The sequence below is a fragment of the Calidris pugnax genome, unplaced genomic scaffold, assembly GCF_001431845.1.
Source record: "Calidris pugnax isolate Ruff unplaced genomic scaffold, ASM143184v1 scaffold133, whole genome shotgun sequence".
NCBI classification, from domain to species: Eukaryota; Metazoa; Chordata; class Aves; order Charadriiformes; family Scolopacidae; genus Calidris; species Calidris pugnax.
In genome coordinates this window covers 8095406-8113428 of record NW_015090977.1, presented here as the reverse complement: position 1 = coordinate 8113428, position 18023 = coordinate 8095406, and the positions used below count along the sequence as shown (strand labels likewise).

The 18023-nt window shown below is 44.1% G+C and overlaps 1 protein-coding gene across 1 annotated transcript in view; it reads right to left on the bottom strand.

Moving 5' to 3' along the window:
• AUTS2 (autism susceptibility candidate 2) overlaps positions 1–18023 on the bottom strand; it is a 630583-nt gene that overhangs the window by 251386 nt on the left and 361174 nt on the right. The window contains exon 7 of the mRNA XM_014953035.1: positions 8434–8463. Coding sequence (XP_014808521.1) covers positions 8434–8463 — 30 coding nt within the window. The remainder of the gene's footprint in view (positions 1–8433; positions 8464–18023) is intronic.

Genomic DNA, 18023 nt, shown 5'->3' with positions numbered 1-18023 from the left:
TGTAGATATTTATAAAACCACGAGGAGGCTGCAAGAAAATGATCTTGGGGTATATATTATGCTTTTTCAAGAAGCATTTAAAACCACTACTATATTCTATTTAATCTCTCCCCTAAGTTTCTTTAACATGCCTTTCTCAGTATAGCTATACCTCTAATTTGGAACGTCAATGTGTATAAACACACATGTTGCAAATAAGGTACATCTACATAAACAGATAGGTTCAATGAAAACAATGTATATTATTTTCATAGTATGCACGTGTATACATAAAAACACATGCTGCAAAATAATATACATGTAGATATGCCGTAGCTGATATTTTAGGATCCTATACCAGAACAGTGGTTATTATAGAAAAATGATAACAATTTAGAATAATGAATATGTGTATGTACAGCTACAGTTCTAGATCTAAATCTGCATAGTGCATATATGCATAAAGCACAAAATAGAGCGCAACATGAACATGCAAATATGACATCAACGTTTGGTGCATGTGCATGTTACATGTTACATGTTGGTCATGGATCACGGGACACGCCTGTTACACACACATTTAATACTCACACGTCACTCCACAATCCTGGACATTTTTGCTATCCATTTTAATTTTCATCCACTGATTTTATTTTTTATCCACATAAGACAGCCTGCAAATGATACTTTTTAAACCCTGCTGGTTGAGCAGCACTTTAAGGCGCTGACGTGAGAGTGTCTGGACTCTGGGAGCCCTGCACAGCCCAGGAGGAGCGTCGGGGGCATCCGCGCCAGCCTCCCCCTGTCCTCCATTGTTTACTCAACTGCCAGAAGATGCTCTGAAGCCCTGGGGAGAGCAAAACCTGTTTGGGCCATTGACATTGAGAATCCTTGGTGCAGGAAGTCAGGACCTTGGAGGTATCCATCATCGCGGCTGCCTGAAGGCAGGCTGGAGCCAAGGAACTCGCCCGAGAAGCTAGTAAAATTTTAATGCACTCTGTAGTGCGGTCATGTCATACTCAGTTATGGCAAATAATCCCAGATGCCTGCAGAGGTAAAATGGAGCTGTAATGTGCTTGCCTCCTAACCCGAGCTGACAGCAATGATGTACGACTACCATTAGCGGAAAATATCACTTCAACTAACCCATGATCCAGCTCCGCTAAGGGTCACATTATCCATGAGGAACAAATTACACTCCCAAAGTAAATACAAATTTTCTACACGAAATGGGTACAAAAAAAAAGGAAAGGGGAGCCGGGCGGGGGGAAGGGGGAGCGAGGAGTGATACGTTACCTATGACAACATGCTGCCGAGTGACAAAGATGATAAAGGACAGGACAAATCAGGGGCTGAAAGCGCGGTGGCACAGCCAGCCCGCAGAGCACGTACCCACGCCTGGAAACAACGTGTTCGCTCCCCTTAGTGGCAAAGGCATCATCTTTTACAGCAAACATGCCTGGCTCCGATTTTATTACCACTCTAGCTGTAGGGACCCTCTATGTGGCACATCAAATGAATAAAAAGGATCCTTATCTTTCCTCCTAATGGGCCTTAAACAGTAAGAAATACTTCATGATTGCCTGAGCGTTGCTGGCATATAAAGTCTGGGTGATCTTTCACCCTCGGGGCAAGTTTAAGGTGCTGCATTTTCCAGAGTTAAAAGACAACACCTGTACAAATATGCGGTATAAATCGCACTGATGGGAAACATCCTGGCTTTGCAGAAGCAGTTTGAGGGATAATACTGAGAAACTATTTCTCTAATCCTATCCTTAGCCAAAATAAATATATACCAAACAGTAAGATATCAGTGTCCCATGACCTGAAGTAATTGCTTAAAACTGGGTTCTCAGCCACCGTTTCCCCACGGAGCCTTGCTTCCTAAACACGGTGGTACCCACCACCCAAGGAGTTTTTTCAAGAAAGCAGCTCCTTCTGCTCATAAATAATCCCCTTGTCCTGGCAGGACAGCAGTGTGCCCCTGCTCAGGGCGAGGGCACAACAGGCTTCATGGCCTCCTTCTACCAGCCACACAGACCCCAGGGAGGTCCAGTCTGGGGAGAGAAGGCCCCAGCACAAACCCCTCCGGGAGCTCCCATGTTAAAGTCCATCCCCATATCACAGCCAATCCCCCTCCTGAACCTCAGGACCTCCCAACCCCACCAGAGCTCCCTTCCCAGTGGTTTTCCCTGGCCATACCCCTTCCATCCCTGCCTGGGAGTGCCCAGGAATGTCTCGCACAACCTGAGGCTACACACTGGTTTCTCAGGTCTCTTACCAGACTGATGATGACACACTTTATACTTTGAAGTTTTCCTCTAGGAATCACCCCAGTCCTCATACCTGCTCTTAGAGTTGAAGAGTGTAGAGAAAGGATGAGAAAATCAGCTCTGGCAATTCACCCCTCTTTCAATAGCTCAGTGAATGCTGGGAGTTCCCTCTATGACCAACATTTTTCAGACCAGGAAAATTATAATCTATTATTTATACTCAAGCAGTGCATAAACACCAAAGTGAAACTCTAGTTGAGTTTTTAGACAGTAAGAAGAGTGCGGATATTACTGTATTACTGTATGGTCAAGGTGGTAGGCATAGAATAAATTCTTATATAATATGGCTCCCAGTAATGTATTTGCCACAGCCCCACCATCCAGGTGGACATTTTTCTTTCAAATCCTACCCAAACTCTTCCTTCCCTCATGCCTCCCAGGAGTGAGGAAAAAATACCCTCTATACAGTTTTGTTTCCAAGCATCCTACTAAAAACTACCAAACTGATGCAACTCCCCAAGCGAATTGCACCCGTCTATAAATGCAGCCTCTGTAATATATAAGATGGCATAAAGCAATTTCATCACCATTTAATCCATTTATGAGAGAGCTTTTACTTCCAGCAGCAGAATATACAGGACTCAGCCCTGTGCAAAGTGGCTATTTACCTTGGTCTTCTGTTTTCAAGCACAGTTTATGGTGGGGTTGCTTTGGGTTCTTTCTGTCCCCAAAGAAAGGACAATTTGCTGTGTCCTGCATGCCTTTGGGAGGAAAGGGAACAACTGAGCAGCACTGAGACGGGGCCAGCACAGCTGAAAACGATGCTCTCTTTGCTCAGCACAGATACAACTAAGCAAGACACTTGGAGGGCAGGGAGCAAACAGCTTCTGAAGTTCACGACCAACAAACTTCACATTTCTTCAGTGATACTGAAAGTCATGGGTTTAAGTACACCCATCCCAAGATTCTCTTATAATAAATACATCAGAGTATTTATAATTATCTAAATCAGTTGAGTTTGTGAAGCTGGGCTAAAAATTTTAGGTTTTTCTAACTTAGCCAGGAACACATTGGAAAGCAAACTACAGACAAACACAAATAAATAAACACTTGTATGTGTGGATATTTAACTACCAAACACTGAAATACAGTCTACGTACTGGAGTGGGTGACATACATCTGCCAAAATACTACTCCAAAATCTCTCTCCAAAGGCCATACACAAAATAATTGTCCAAAAGCACTTCAGAATTACACACAGAGTGCATGTGTGAACGCTTCTGTGTATGTACAGACACACACAAATAACCATTCCTTTTATCTGAGTACACCAGAGTGACTGATGATATTTTTCCATGTCATGTTCTTCAGTTCGTGGTTGGTTTATATGCAACCGAATGTATTAGCATTATCAATACAAATATTCTGATGCAAGAAGTGTCATTCTTCAGCTCTCATGGTGCTTCCAATGGCCCTCAAGGGAAAGAACCAAAGTCTCCCAAGCAACACGTTCCCACCAGCACAGGCTTCTTCAGCAAGCACAACTCCCACCCGTCCCAGTCCCCTCCCAACTGGGGGAAGCCTTGTTATTCTTCCCTAATGACCATATAACGATGCTCTGCAAATTTAGCCACCAGTTTGATCGAGCTCTGTCCTCCCTTCACATCCTACACAAAGCCCACCAAAAGCCAAGCCGGTCTCACCAGGAACGCTGGGCAGTGCTTGACCTGGAGCCATAACCTGCCACTCCTGGGCGCTGGAAGAACCCATTTTAATGGGATCCAAGAGCCTCATCAAGAGAGAACTGATTGGGTACCACTAAGATATACACAGAATTAAGTCATGGATTGCAGGAATTTTTTTAAGTTGTATATCCTATCGAAGTCGGATAAAATTCAAGTAAGAAGCAGGCTCTTCTCCTCTCAAATCAGGCAGAAGTAACTGTGTACATTGCAAAGCAGTCCCCCTTGATCAATGAAATGTTTTCCTAACAAGTGAAAAATCACTAAAGTGCCTCAAATTGAGCCTTAATTTTAAAATCAGTCTAATTATAATGAGTGGTGAGAGGAAATGGTAGAGATGGCGAATAAAAAAGGACCTTACTCCCTACCTCATCTATGGCACTCAGCTTCCTTATCAAAGCTGTTTGTACATCTTTTCAAAACAGGACTCCCTTTTATTTCCAGAAGACGAACTATGTGTTTGCACTTAATGTTTTTAATATTGTATTAATTACCACGGGTATAATTTTCAAGATTGTATCTAGCTATCAGAGGATAATACAGTTGCACTTAAATTTGTCAGCTGTGCAATAGCTTGCCCTAATTTTAGATTATCAGCTCTGGAGACCTGCTCAAAGAGTAAGACTGACAGACTTTTTAATGGAGAAAATCTCAGTTCCCCTGGGATCCATACTTGTTTCTGATTCAGTAAGAAATCCCAGTGGCATCTGCTGAAAGGATCCCAGGATGGAAAATGACATCTCTCTAAGAATTAGTGCTTCACATTCTGATGCAAGTCATCCAAATACACTGTCCCTCCACAGATGTGCTTGCCACCTCTTCAGGTTGTGCAGCAACAGGAGAGCAAAATGCCCACTTTGAATGCTCCGGTCCAGGACTGTGTGCCAAATTGGAATGAAGGAGCATGAATCTATATAAATAGATAAATTATCCACCCAAAACATGTCATTTAAAACTGAGATGCTGACACAGCCTTAGCTACAGCACTGCTAAGCAGGGGCTGCATCATTTTTCAATTAAATATTCTTGTTTCTTCTTCCAGAGAAACCTCTGGAGAAATGTCTCATTTGAGGGCAGACATAGACAGAAAGTGACTCTGTCTGTCGGCTCCCAATTAAAGGCTTGGGAAGATGGATTGGAGGCAGAGCCATCACCTAATAGAGATCAGATATCAACAGTGATTTACACAGCCAGATAGATACATATCCAAGTGGGGGAAAAAATAATACTAACAGCCCAGGAGACATTACTTTTCCTACTCTGTCACCACTCAGCAGTCATCTGCTCCTCAGCTGCCCACTCCCTGCTCCTTCCTGCCTTCTCCTACGTTACCGTGGTCCATCGAGTCATGCTTGAACCCGCTTGTCTTTCAGCCACCTCCAGCTGTCACACACCTTTCATCACACTGATCTGCCATCTTTTATTCAAAGGCACTGCTCTATCTTTCTGGATTCCAGGTCTTATTTATTCTAGTAGAAATATGTACCTGTCTTGCATTATTTCTACCTCTCCTGGATCTCTTATTTCTCAGGCACACTGTGGGTTTGCCCTCAGAGATCCTAAATGAAGAAAAATGGTTTCCATTTTCTGAACATCAAATACAGAATTCATCTGCAGCAATATACCATACATTCTGCACGCTTTAGGATATCAAAATCTGCCAGAGATGGTCCTAAAGTACAGCAGATCACCTCAGGGAAACACCTCAGGGAAACAGCAGGGAAAGACACTCCTGGTGGGAAGAGAACAGCTCCACAGTCCTTGGGATACATTGACCTGGGCCCGACCAAGAGCAACCCACAATTTGCTCCTAGAACAGCTCCATAGATGGAGGCGAATATCCTCATCATGAGATAAGACATTTGGGTCAAGGATCTTAAAAACTTCTAATCCTACTGCGTACCCTCAGCTCCGGTGGTTATTAATGAGAACCGAGGATGCTGAGCACTGTTTGTGAAACAATCCACCTCTCGCACAAGAGGTTTGGCACCCTCACTTCTCCCAGTGCCTTCTGCTCACAGGAATTTCTGGTCCTAAAAATGTTATTTTATTTAAAGTAGGAATTCAAAATCTTCTGGGTCCTATTGAAAGAGATCTAAAAGATCCTGCCTGTCTGAAGAAAAGAAGTTTCTACTTGTCAGTTAAACAAAGGAATAACGCACAGCCTCCTTTATAGTGTGTACTTTACCTGTCATCCAACAGCCCATTATCATGTCACGGCAGAGTGCACTTTTCTACAGGTCACTTTGTTTAAAATGACATGGATAATGCACATGTCAGCGAGCTGACAGTCCCGACCGTCCTTCAGAGATAAAAACCGCAAGACGAGCGCCTGTTCTTATCTGGGGTACATGCCTTGGTCTATCATCTAAGTCAGGCAGAACATGATTTCTCCAGAGAGCACTTTTTTCATTTCCTGATTTTAAGAAAATCAAATAAGCACCATTTGTCTTCATCTGAATATGCTTGACCTGCTCAAATGATGATGTCTCGCATTTTATAACAGGCTACATATGCTGAATTCAAATTAACAGCAGAACAAGGCCTTTAGATCTTTGCCTCGGCTGCCGGCGCAGGCTGAATAAATACACCAGGGTTAGCTGTCATCTTCCAGAGTTGGGCCTGAGCGATAAAACTCAAAGCTGGGTCTGGTTCTGGGATTTGAAAAGCACTAAATTATTAGGGATATTTGGATCTGCACTTAATCTCATTTCATTAGAGGGAAGACAAAATATAGATCACAGAGATGAAACACACATCTGGATTTTAAATCCTTCCCACACAAGCGCTGGGATATTCTGTGTGAGGTACAATCTCGAGTCTCTCATCCGTTGTGTTGCAGAAACTACCCTGAAGCAGCACAGCACCACCACCCCAAAAACCTGCCTCTCTGCCTTTTTATATTGGCACGCTCTAAGAGAAAAATACCATAAAACTGGTGGAGGTTTAGCTCCGTCAACGCAGCAGTGGCAGGAAATTACACTTCTAGTTCTGGGTGCCATAAACATAGGAGCTGAAATTCAGTTTATCATCTTCCACTGCATAAGGAACATCCTGAAAATGAATAATCACTTCACAGGATGGAATGTAATGGTAATGCATTAAAAATTCATATCTAAAAGTGCAGGTTAATATTCTGTGCAAAAACCCAACAAAACCTCCCCTTTCTGTTGTCACACTGATTAACTCCAGTGATTAGTTCCCTTATGAAAGGGAAATCACTGCAGTGCAAAGTAAACAGTGGTTCTTTAACATAGTTAGCAAATTATTAAGAAACTTGAGGAAAAAAAAAAAAACCTCTGCTTGGGAAATTACTGAAAAAGCTGAAGGGCAAAGCTTTGGCGGTTTGAAAATTTCCTCTGCTTCCTGCTACAAAGTCCTGTAGAAAACAGATTAAATTAATGAAAGGCTATTTCTGTATTCATTGTTTCCTTGTGGATTTTACAGCTTACTTAGTCTTTTCTGTTGTAAAAGCTGCACACCAGCATGGTCATCTCTCCTCTTCTTGGCTTGACTTGGAGCCAGTTAACAGAACCACTCGTGAAACTCTAAACAATTCCATGTTATCATATGAATGATGTTTTCTGACATTATTTTACCCTCCCCCAACTCCCACCCCTCAATTTACCCAGTGAAAGAGGAGGCAAAAGTGATTACATTATCAAAACATCCCTTAAGGCTCAACATACAAATGAATCTCACAAAATCCAACCTGGAAAGAAAGAAATTAGACCAGTTTTTCTGCAATTATTATTTCATTTTTGCCAAAGAAGAAAGGTAGATGTTAGTCTGTTCACAACATAAGACATAAAAACGTGGATCAGTGTGAGTAGCAGTTCTCCATTACTATTAGCCTTCCAAATAATAAAAAGCATTAGAGATCAGTGCCTCATTTTATGACATTCTTCCCTTTTTCCACTCAGAAACCCACAGTGACTGAGATAATTATCAGAAAGTCTTGACTTAATATACAGTTCCCAAATTTTATTTCTAAAAAAATATATATCTCAACCATAACATTTCAATATGACTTTGAAGATCCTTGCTTGCAGAGGAGCAAAACAGGTGATAACAGTGGTTAAAAACCCGTTAAATGGTGCAAATGTGAGGGTTACAAATATATTTGGTTCCTGTTAGAACTTCCCAGGGGGAAATGTAGCCATAGAAAGGGCTGGCACTGAGACTGGTGTTCATAAACAACCCACACAAACCGTGGCATCAATGTGCTTGAAGATGAATTTTGTAGCCTCCAAAATATTCATTAGAATTCTCTTTCCTTGGAGGTCTAGTCCAAAATTAAATTACAGGAAACAAAGTCTTTTCTTTGTATAGAGACACTTTAGACCAATCCAAAAAGAAACTTTGAATAAATAACAGAATAACAGGAATAAGTGAATCCAACAAATTATTTTTGCTCCCGTATTGATTTCCTTTCTTACCTTTTCTTCTTGATCACTGTCGCTGTCACACTGAAACACAAAAAGGAAAAAAGAACAGGTAAGACAAACTTGCTACAGCAAAAAAATGAAAGATTTCTATGAAAAATATGGTTGAAACGCTCATAAACCCTATGGCATCGAATCTGGTACCTTTAGGAAAAAGCTCTGTTACTGTACGGGAGGGAATTTCCCCTCGTGCTGCAGTTGCAGACAATGCATTTGTAGGTTTGACTGCACTGAAAAGAACAAAAGCCCTTTGCGATGCCCTCTGCTACTGCACTCACACGGACAGGAGCTGATGGTGCATGAGCACGTTTAGGATCCAAAACTGGATCAGGGAAGGAGAAAACCAATATTAGAGGGCTGTTTTGTTTTCTTTTGAGGGACAGTCTTTCTCATACGGCCTGCCAACACACGGCTTCCCAGGCTGTTGGGACAGCAGGGTATGGAATGGCTTCGGTTTGCCTGCCCCAGAAGAGGAGCATCTCCGAGGTGACCATTTTACTCCAGGACTGCTTGGGGGCAGGGTATGGAATGGCTTCGGTTTGCCTGCCCCAGAAGAGGAGCATCTGCGAGGTGACCATTTTACTCCAGGACTGGTTGGGATCACTCTGTGGCTTTGCTCACAGGTGCTGAACTGAAGAATTCAGAGATCACAGCACAGGCAAGAGCATCCCAAATTAATTGACCATTGAGGTTCTCTATACTTCAAGAGTAGCCCAGGTTTCACGGCAAACAATTACAATACTATAAAAAGCTGACCAGTAACACCAGTGGGTTTCGCTATTTATCAAGTGCCATTGCTCAATTTTTTAATAACTGTTACTACTGTAGAAATACAACAGGACTAGATGAATCAAGCTTCAGCACAGATAAGCATCAGAAACCCAAACCACATTTGCTAGAAGTACAAAACTGTGCTGGAAATAGGACTGCAAGGGCAATAGGACTGACTGGCACCCGGCTGTCTTAGACCCAGGTTTGACTCACCCCAGCTAATGGAGGTAACGATGGAGTGGTCCCACTTGGCTTCCTCCACAGCAGAAGAATGAGGCAAACACCTTCTTCTGGGTTGTGGGGTTTTTTTTAAACTCCAGTTTTATATTCTAAAGGACTGGACTGTCTCTCTCTCAGGGACGAACCCACACCTCTGAGACACAATGGCAGATGTTTTGAAGGGAAGTGTAAGATCCCCACACCATCAGGGACCGGCCGCCCGTGTCACCTCACCGCAGCGGCCACTTCAGCCCTCTCTGCATTTGTGTTTAATGTGTCTTTGAGTATTTCTATAAGATAACCAAATTGTGGTGAAATCAGTTATACTTCGTGAATCCCAAAGGTTAACTACACGGCGGAATGCGAATAGACGCAGCCAAATACACCCACAAATGTCTGCATTGGATTTGCACAAATCAAGTCATCTGTCTCTTCTTTAACTATAACTTTTCTGTTTCACTGGCTTTTTCCTCATCTTCATCAGCACAGGGGGTGAGAAGGTGCCTTCCCCACACCAACAAGCTACACAGTAACAAATTAAAGCTACAGACTATTTCTAGGTGTCTTCCACATAACTTAAAATGAAGCAAAAATGAGATAAAACTACAATCTGTTTCAGATAATTCCAAACAGAAATGAAAGTGACATTTATTTAATAACGGAAATGATATATATAGCACTAGTTGCACCTAAATACTCTGGTAACAAACAAATGAGATGGAACATGAAGATATGAGACAGTTACAGCTGGCAATCTGAAAGCCTCACACAATGATCAAGTTAATGAAGAGAGTGTAGTTAAACTGATAAAAGGAAAACTGCACATGTCTAGAACAGTATAGTGTGTATATAAAGTACTGACACTCTTACCCGATAAATATTATGTATTTTTGACTTCAGCACGACCACATGCATGAGATTTTGGTATGAGGCGCAAATGTTTCCAAAACGTGTTTGCAAAGCAAGGCCCTACATTGATAAATGAGCAAACACACACATGGCTTTTCATCCACGAAGATCACAGCATGCGACAAAGAATTCCCATTTTCTATCTCTATTTTACAGCTGTTGGAAAAATTCAGCTTTTGGGCTACAGCACTTTCTGCTACCTCTTGGTTACAGTGGTTAGAATCATAGAATCATTGAATCATAGAATGGTTCAGGTTGGAAGGGACCTTAAAGATCATCCAGTTCCAACCCCCTGCCCTGGGCAGGGACACCTCCCACCACACCAGGTTGCTCCAAGTCCCCTCCAACCTGGCCTTGAACCCCTCCAGGGATAGGGCAGCCACAGCTTCTCTGGGCAACCTGGGCCAGGCTCTCACACCCTTCATAGTGAAGAATTTCTTCCTGAGATCTCATCTAAATCTTCCCTCTTTCAGTTTAAAACCATTACCCTTTGTCCTGTCACTACACTTCCTGACAAAGAGTCCCTCCCTGGATCTCATAACACCCACCACAGACAGGACCTGGATCACAAGGAAGTGCAAAATTGCTGGGATAATTTAATCTACCTGTTGTCCCCTCCCAGCCTTTCCTCAATTTGCAATCCTACTTCAACCTGCGTGGAGAATCTCGACACGTCGTGCGTGTTGGAAAGAACCCGGGTTGTTCTAGTAAGGGAGAAGAACACGGGTCATCAGAGGGAGGTCCAAGATTTCGGGGTCCCCACATTGATCTATATGTTGGGATGCATTTAAATGTATGACACAACATCTGTGTTTCAAAACAGGGAGCCCAGAACCAACTGCTCCATTAGCTTGTGTTTCTTGCCCACCCCCCTGACAAACTCCAACACAAGCCCCGATTGCAATACTTGAGTCCCAAAGAGAAAGAAAGGGGGTAAAAAGTGAATAGAAGCAGACAAGAATGATTCCCTTCTCTCAGGTTCAGAAGGTTTTAACACAGCTGGGACACATGGGCACGTGTCCAGTGACCCCGCTGTGGTCACCCTGCTCCGCAGCCTCTCCTTCCCCCACCAGCTTTTGCCCGCTTTAAGGAATCTCTCCTCCGCTGTGCATTAAGCTTTTCCCGACTCATAAGCTTGGAAAGAGCTCAGGGTTTTGTGTTTTCTGCAGTGTGGAGGTGCTTGGGGAGAGGAGTGCTTGCCAGCAGTGACATCTGAATTTGCCAGCAGAACAGTTACCCGCATCCGAGCGGATCTGCAGAGAAAGCGCACGGAGCGGTGTCGGTGGGAAGTTATTTCCATCAAAGTGTTAAGCCTCCTGCTTTCCGACAGTCCAGTTCTAATTTCAAGGTCTGCTTAATTCCGCATCAAATAATTACTGCTATACCCAGAAGCACCTTGTCTCCAGAGTTAAGCATATGGCGAAGGACTGAGACCTACTGGTGTCCATTATGGAAGCAGCACGGATGCCAAGCCGATTAAAAATGCTCCGGCTCCCTCCGCAACATGCCCAGTGACTGACAGCTCCGCGGGTTGGCCAGTCACTGTGGCTGCCAAAAAAGCCTCTGCTGCACGGAGAGGCCCACATGGCACTCTGAGAGAACAGTTCCCTTCCTGGTATTAAATTCCCATACTGACCCGGGGACTTTGCTGGGAGCTCAGCAGGAGCGCGCCATCCAATTTACAGCTCCATCCTCCAGAGCCCTCCGTGCCAGCCTCTGGCAGAGACGAATGATGGTCAAACCCCTCCAGCTCATAAATTATGCAAAGGCAATAAATGCACTCAGCAAACAGCTCCTAACGTTTGCCTCGCCTGGCTCCAGCTACGCTGCCCAAAATGCCAGGAGTCCTGCACACACAAGGCATCTATTTCACTCATAAAGAGGTTTTGTTGGTGGGGCGCGAGGGAAGGAGACCCGCGTCCAGCAGCGCTGTCCTGTTCCAACAGCGGGATGTCAGGGACAAGCTGCAGGAAAGGGCAAAGGAGGGAGGGGAGGGAAGGGCTTTATGCACTGGGGTTACATCTACACGCAGTACCCACACGTGTGCGGGTGTGTGAGGGGAGGTACACGGATGTCTCACGCATCCACGCGAAGCTGAGTTTTCCCTGACGATTAAATATGTGGATTTCCTCTGGTTCATGGAAAGAATCAGGTAATTTCTGTGCAGGGGTAACTCCACAAAGGCTTGCAGAAGGAAGAAGAGGTTGGCTACTCGGGCTGGAGGCTCAGTTGGAGCAACGGTGTGTTCTCCCCACGCCTGAGCCTCCTTCACTGTACAGGCACCACGGGCACTGCTCCTGCACACACAAACCCCAGCGGCCCCTTGCTCTGATTTACATTTTTGGATGCATTTTCTTCCCAGAGGTGCTAAAGCACAAGGTGTTTCCATCTTCTGCAGGCTTACTGCTAACCCCTTCCGGAGAACAGGTTTGGGAAACCAAAGCTGACAACCGTGAAGTTGATTATTCAGAATTACTGATCAATTTGAAGACTTGGGTCTGCTCTGCTTGCTCAGTTCCTCAATTCCTCTAGCATTTCTCTACCTCCCAGGGCCGTAGAAAAAAAGTAACATGATTTAAGTGCTTTGTGGATCTCAGAGCACCAGGCTGCTTTGGAATTGAAGCGATGCAAATGCTTTGTACTGGCCTTCTGCTTTGGGCTGAGTTTCAGTAGTTTGTGCCTATTACAAAAAGATAATTTGTCGGTGCTCTCCCATGGCTTATTTCAGGAACCCATGGCTCTGTGCACACTCTGCATCGGAATATTCTGTAAATAACTAGGAATCCAAAATACCATTCAGAGATAGCATGACCTGATTTTTGGATAACTGCCACTAGCTTCACTGGAAGCTGCAAGTGATAATGTGACAAATCAGGACAAGGAGGCTGCAGACACATTTTACACCTGAACAAACAGAGGCTTCTTTCTGTGATTCTCAGGCTCAAGGCATTTACCATCTCCAGGCTGAACACAAGTCGTGACTGATTACAGTCACCTGGGGCCAGCCCTGAGAAGAGCCTGGAGCCAAATTTCCAAAAGCTGGTTTATGTTATGGAAAACCCACCCAGTCACCAGGCCCTCAGCTCTCACTTCGGCACGGAAACCAAAGGCAGATTAGGGAAACTGCTGAGCACCCATGGTTCCCACCACCAGCCAAGACTCCAAATGAGCGTGGCACAAAATGCTGTGAGATCTTGTCAAACCACAGGCTGATGGGCCCCTCAGAGGAAGGATCCTTTGAAGCGGCTATTTTACGCTTTGGGAAGGCTTGGGCTGGGCAGAAGGGGCTCTCAACAGATTTCCCAAAGGACCTACAGGACCACAAAGCAAATCCAAAGCAAGGGATGTAGATAGCTCGCTCAAAACTAGCTCCACAGATAAAATTCTTAGAGGACATATGGAAACGTTAAGGTTGCTCTAATTTCTATGTAATTAGGGGCAGTAACAAGACCAAGACTGACAATGACTTGCTCAAAATGGCCACAGTTATCACTTAAACTGTTCAAACACCTTTAATTACTAAAGTGTGCAGGCTACCAGCCACCATGCCACTTGACACACAGGTGCCAAGTGCTGGAGCTTCCCTTTTCAGTGTTTCTGCACCTTCATGCTCAAGAAGTGCTCATCAGAATCCACAAACCCACACACCTGCATTTTCATACCTGCGCTGCACTGAAAACTCAAAGAGCTGTTCCTAAAATCAACCCAAGGTGAGGAGGGAACATAGGAACTCCTAAGGTCTTCGTACCAACAAAAAAGAAAGCTCTTCTTTCTGCCCCAGCTTAAACCTTCTAAAGAACTGCCATCAGTCCGGGCTGTGAATGCTCGAGGTGCATTCCCTGCGATACGGAGCATGCACACCTGTAACTGCAGTGGGCAGTGCAAAAAGAATTTTCCAATTCCCATTTGAGGTTTAATTGCCGCTGCGTTTTGTACAAGCAAAGGAAAACTGCAGATCGGGCTGAAGATTAGTTGTCCCCTCCCAGATCCCCAGCCCCAGCTGGAGAGAGCGCCAGTTAAAATGCACAGCACGTCTCCCGCAGCGCCCGCAGAGTGAGCCTGATCCCAGCACCACATCTCAAAAATCAGACACCCTCTGAGGTTACAGCTATAATTTGAGCCCATTTTGATAGCTTGAGAGAGTCTGGTCCAAATCAAGCTGAGTAAAGGTCTGTGCCACCTCACCAGCTCATTCAGGCTGAAGCAACACCACGGATTTCTATGTACCTTGCTGATTGAACACATTCTTGTGCAAAAAGTGGAAATCATTGAATATATCATGTACAATGACATTGAGGAGGGCATTGTTCTCTATTCTGCTCAACGGACTTTGCTGGAACAGCTATTTCATATCTTGGATCCATTTATCATTGCCACCAAAGGAGTCAGTGCTGCTGAAACGCCAGCGCTGAACAAAGTGATTCTGCTCATCTGTCTGCTGAAAAGAAATCGGAAGAAAATGAGGGAAAACCCAGACCTCAGCCATGTTCACACTGACATTTACAATATTCTTGTCCATCTATCCACCAATGACAAACTGAGAGCCCTGGAAAGGGCAGAGATGATATTTCAGCTGCACAATTAGACCTTTGCTTCCAAGAAAAAAGGAGAAAAAAACATCTCCCAGATGAAAGGAGACACAGACAGGGAATAAATGGGCAATTTTCTAATTGATGAAATGGAGACAGGCAGAGTCACAAAGAAACTAAGAGCAAGAATTTCACTTTTTTCTTTCCTATCTCCGACTTTGCCTGCAAGTAGCATTGAGCATGGAGCTCCTTGCCAAGGAATCTTATATATAGCATCTCACAAATTGGTTAACATCACAGTCTGCTCAGCAATTCTTCACCATTATCCACAGTGATTCAGTGTAAGGAATGACTCTGAAACAGAGATGGTCTGAGAAGTTTAAGGTCTGCTTTCTCAAAAGCTAAAATTACGGATTATTCACAGAGAAGTCCCATTTTACACAAATTACCTTAGTCTGGACAAAAGATTGCAATGTTGACCTCTAATCTGAATTCCATTCTACCCAAACTACTTCACTTCAGATGAAATGTATCAGTCTTGGACATTTAAAGTTATCTTGGCCCCTTACAGGAAAAATATTCAGAACTTCGAATCACTTCCAGCTATAACTTTTTAATTCCTCACACCCAGGATTTTTATTATTGTTTTGTATAGAGCAAAATGACACAGTAAGTGGCTCCCTCTAGCTCTACCATCAACAAAACAGTGGTTTGATAAGAAAGAATTGTATTTTGAGTATTAAATGAAAACAGCAGATTACATTACTAGCCATGATAAAGATGATCCACCTTCTATTTATAAAGGACGTGTGTATATCCTTGGCAACTGGTGGGTGGTTTCCATCCTCCTGGCAGACCACAGGGAGCTTATTTGTAAAGCCAAGGGGGATTTCACTCCACAAAGACAGCTAAGAACGAGTCCCATTTGGAGGTTTGGTTCTGTTGTGTCAATCCCTGTATTCCCAGAGACAGCACTTGAAGGGAAGGCCCGTAGCTGTGTGTGAACAGGAGGAACTGGGAGGTCTCCTGTGCACAGCTGGGGAGGCAGCAGGGCCCGCAGGGCTCAGAGCCTGCCCCGGGGCTGCTGGGGACAGATCTGCAGCCCTCTGTCCTGGCTGTCTGCCTGGGGCTCGGTGTCACCCACGGGAGACACACCACCGACATCCTCAGGCACCTCCAGGCACAGCCCCAAAGCAGGATGAGGAGAACCCAGCCGTGTCAGAAACACATTTTCCTTTGCTCCCTGGAAACTGAGCTGAGACTGGGAAGTTATTGCAGCTCTTTGAAAAGTGCAACTTCTTTTCCCCAGTAACCACTCCCTATGGCTTCCATACGGTGCCATTGCTCAATGACCCCACAAGTGCTTACAGCCCAACCCAGCCAGCCCCAAAGAACAGGACAATGCTCCCACCAATGTCAGCGGAAGATTAAATGGGTTTTCCACATGTACAATTAAAAAGCGAACGATGCCACGAGTTACTCAGCTCAGCATCTTCACAAAGTGCCTGCTGCAAGTCAGGCACCCAAATTTCACCAGACCAAGGGGGCATCAAGCGGCTCTTGGCCACATACACAACCCAACCTTCACTTTAGGAAGTCATTCTCTTTTGCACTAGAAGGATGAACTCCCTGCCTCAGCTCCTCAACACTCAATATGAAAAAATGGCTACGTGCCTTTGCCTCTGGGACTCTGGATGCACATTTGCTGCCTTCTTTACCTGCCTTTCTGGCTGTAGACAATTTGCCGTATGGAATGTTACTTTTAGCATCCTCTCAACTGATGACGACAATTTGCAGTGTGTAATGTCATTTTTAGCATCCTCTCAACTGATGAGTACTTCGTCAGGGTTCAAAAAAGAAATAATAGTAAATAATAACAGAAATGTGCATTTATGCTGGAGAACTAAGTCAATAGCAAAGACTTAAACTAATCAGCGTTTAATGAAGTCAGTGCCCAATAGTGCATTAGCCAGTGTATCTGTACAAGAAAAGATTGCTATTTTTCATAAGTCCTGCTCTTAGCTCAAGAGTTCACTTTGGAATTTGAGTCTTCCAGGTACTTACAGGCTAATGAAATCAAAATATCCTGATGGACAAGAAGCAAAGCATGCTACGGGTTAAAATAATACAAGAATCTATTTTTTCCACTGTGTTGTGATCCATAAAAATCACCCTGAGCCTTTCCTCTTTCTTCTCTGCCTGTGAAGCCAATTGCTTTGATTGCAGTGATATGAGCTTGCTGAAATGACTTGCCCTTGCTTGTGAAGCAAATGGAACATGCTAATAGAACTTATCGCATTACCCGATGCAAAAGTGCCATAGCTCATTACTTTAAGATAAAAGGATATCATTGCAGACGGGAAGCAGAATTGACTTTCTGAGGCCCGACTTGATGATGATTTAATCAACTGCTCTCTTTCACTTCTCATCTCTGCGCCTGTCGGTTTCACAGGTGCTGTTAAATGAGACACTCAGAAAGTGAGCGGAGGGAAAGAAATTGCTGTCATTACTTTTCAAGAAAGGAGGTATGCAAATTTTCGACAGAAAGATTGCGTTCATAATGGGCCTGGTAAAATACAAGGATCATGCTTGACAGGTGAGGGCAAGTCATTTGTACGTCCTTAAAGTGAAGCAACCATCCTCATTTAGAAATTGTGCTCGATAAGAGAAGCTACAAATGAAAACCAGGCGATGGCTGAGAAGCAGCAAGCAAACCTTTGAAGACTCTGCTAGTGCGGCTCTGCCGTCAGCAGGTGCCTGGCGTTGCCTTCACACATGTCTGTTCCTAACTGCCAGATGGCCAAATTTTGACCTCAGTATCTCACAGAGAACTCCTCTTAAATGTTGGTTTGTTGGGTTTTTTTACTGTCAGCTTTACATTCACAGTCTGGGGTCTGAGAGTTTCTTCCTTTCTATCATCGCTGCCAGAAATAGAAATCACAAGACAAAAAAACTAAGTGAGGGTTGAGCTAACTTTGAAAACAGAATCAATAGGTTGGAGGCAACAACTTGTTTTCTCCTGCACGTAACTGAGTTTTACAGATCTTGGAAGGTCCAGAGCTTACGGTTCATACAGCCAAGTATGAAAAGTAAAAAGAATCAGCCACAAAAAGGGTTGTGGCAGGAAGCAAAGAGGATGAAAAGATGCTTCTCCAG